Source organism: Camellia sinensis, chromosome 3 (assembly GCF_055761805.1).
Source record: "Camellia sinensis isolate YWXY chromosome 3, ASM5576180v1, whole genome shotgun sequence".
Taxonomy (NCBI): Eukaryota; Viridiplantae; Streptophyta; class Magnoliopsida; order Ericales; family Theaceae; genus Camellia; species Camellia sinensis.
The window spans coordinates 112,018,198-112,019,940 of NC_138963.1; the positions used below are offsets into that span (position 1 = coordinate 112,018,198).

Here is a 1,743-nt window from a genome sequence, read left to right on the forward strand (position 1 = left end):
TCCCAAGGATGGTCGGCAATGCTGCAGTGTATCTCCTTGGCCCTGTTTTACTCTTCGAGGGAAAGTTCCAAACATTTCCATGCAACGGGGGAGTCAAAGGCCTTCATCTCCCTCCGTTTCGGATGCGTTCTGGTGCCCAGATCGTCAGAAGTACACTTTGTTGTTGTTGAGTTTTGTTTATCGAGTTGTCGTTTTGCTTATCGAGTTGTTTGTCGAGCGGACGCGTTTTGTGTTTTTGAGTCATTGCTCTCTGTTTAAGCAATTTTTGTTAAAGTCTTGTTTATTTGCGTTGTTGCATTTTGCTTATCGAGTTGTAAACTTGCTAAAGATTCTGTTATATCTTAGTAAGTTGAGTTGCTTAGTTTGTTGCGTCGGTTCACTACCTGACTTGGTGACTACACAATGCGCATTCCCATTCAATTTCTTTTTTTGTGCAAAATAAATTGACGCGATACGATGCTAAAAGTTTAAAATACAAACACCTTTTCAAAAGCTATTTCATTTCATCATGCTTTACAACAAACAAAGGTACAAGTTTTACAAAAAATAAAACTGCCTAACAATGTGCAAAGTGCTACAAACTACTAGCAAAAAGGAAAATAAAGCAGGAAATAGCAACATCAAAGTCCTCGGGAGCGGGAACGAGAAGCACGCCTCATCCTCTTCTGCGGGACAATCTCCGCACCATCATCATCATCTGAGTCGGAGCCGTCATCCTCAGGATCCCCCTCAGCCTCGCCTCTATTCCCCGAGCCAAAACCGGAGCCTCCCTCCTCAGCAGATGTCTCTGACTGACGATCGGTAGCCTCCTCCTCCTCCTCCTCATCAGGCTCCACCTCCACAACGTGAGCCCTGCGTCTGCGGACAGGCCCTCCTCGAGCTCCTCGAAAAGGCCTAGATGGCCCGGCTCCTCGGGAAGGCCGAGATGACCCCGCCCCCTGAAAAGGCCCAGATGGCCCAGCTCCCCAATGAGGCCCAGGTGGCCTGGCCTGCGGCTGACCGGACCATGAAGGCATCTGAAAACAAAGAGTTCAATTCAAATACATCAGTCCAAATGTATACATCAGACGCAGATACAAGCAAAGGCTACATGAAGTGGGTGCATGTAAATACAGTGTACAAGTGGGGTGTGTGTCAGATGTGCTCTACACAAGTGGTCTATCGATGCAGTAGAAATCAGCATGTCATCAGAAGTATGATAAATGCCAGAAAACTGAAGAGTACCTGAATGCCCGCGACAGACAACTGTGCCTCCCTGCGTAGGACCATGCCCTCGAGTGTGGCCACCAGTCCAACCACCTCCTCCATGTACCCTCGCGATGGCTGCAAAAATGAGCTCATAATCATTAGTGAACAGAAGAGTGTCTAAACATCTGAATGATGAATGAAAACAAGTGAAGCATACCGGCGGTGAGTCCGGATCAATGGCGTATCGATCACTGGGCATCGGAGGCTCTAGCGGGATCGGGGTCGGAGAAATAGCCCCATACTGCCACGCCATCAACTCAGTCGGCATATCTGGCCATCCGGGATGAGGATGAACCGACGGAACCGGAGGAACCGGTCTACTCCCACCTCTAGATGTACCAGCCCTGCTAGTAGAAGGGGCGTCTGCAGCCCGAGCCCGAGCCTGGCCCGAGGATGACATACCGGCAGGCCTCATCATCGGGATATGAGCTCCTGTCAATGGAGGCATCAAATATATGTGACGGTAAGTGGCGTAGTCCCCCTCCTCAATATATA

The 1,743-nt window shown here is 49.2% G+C and overlaps 1 protein-coding gene across 1 annotated transcript; it reads right to left on the bottom strand.

The window, feature by feature from the left end:
- Positions 1–448: 448 nt before the first annotated feature.
- LOC145821098 (uncharacterized) lies at positions 449–1,317 on the bottom strand. The gene is made up of 2 exons (XM_082917684.1): positions 1,225–1,317; positions 449–1,016 (listed from the first exon to the last, which is right to left on the bottom strand). Exons 1-2 carry the CDS (start codon positions 1,306–1,308, stop codon positions 621–623), a joined length of 480 nt encoding a protein of 159 aa, XP_082773810.1. The 5' UTR covers positions 1,309–1,317; the 3' UTR covers positions 449–620.
- Positions 1,318–1,743: the final 426 nt, after the last annotated feature.

Bases quoted from the DNA above. Each gene is read 5' to 3' on its own strand.
- LOC145821098 (XM_082917684.1), bottom strand. From the start codon at position 1,308: ATGGAGGAGGTGGTTGGACTGGTGGCCACACTCGAGGGCATGGTCCTA. The intron at 1,017-1,224 runs GTACTCTTCAGT...CTTTGTTTTCAG, and splicing joins TGTCTGTCGCGGGCATTCAG to ATGCCTTCATGGTCCGGTCA.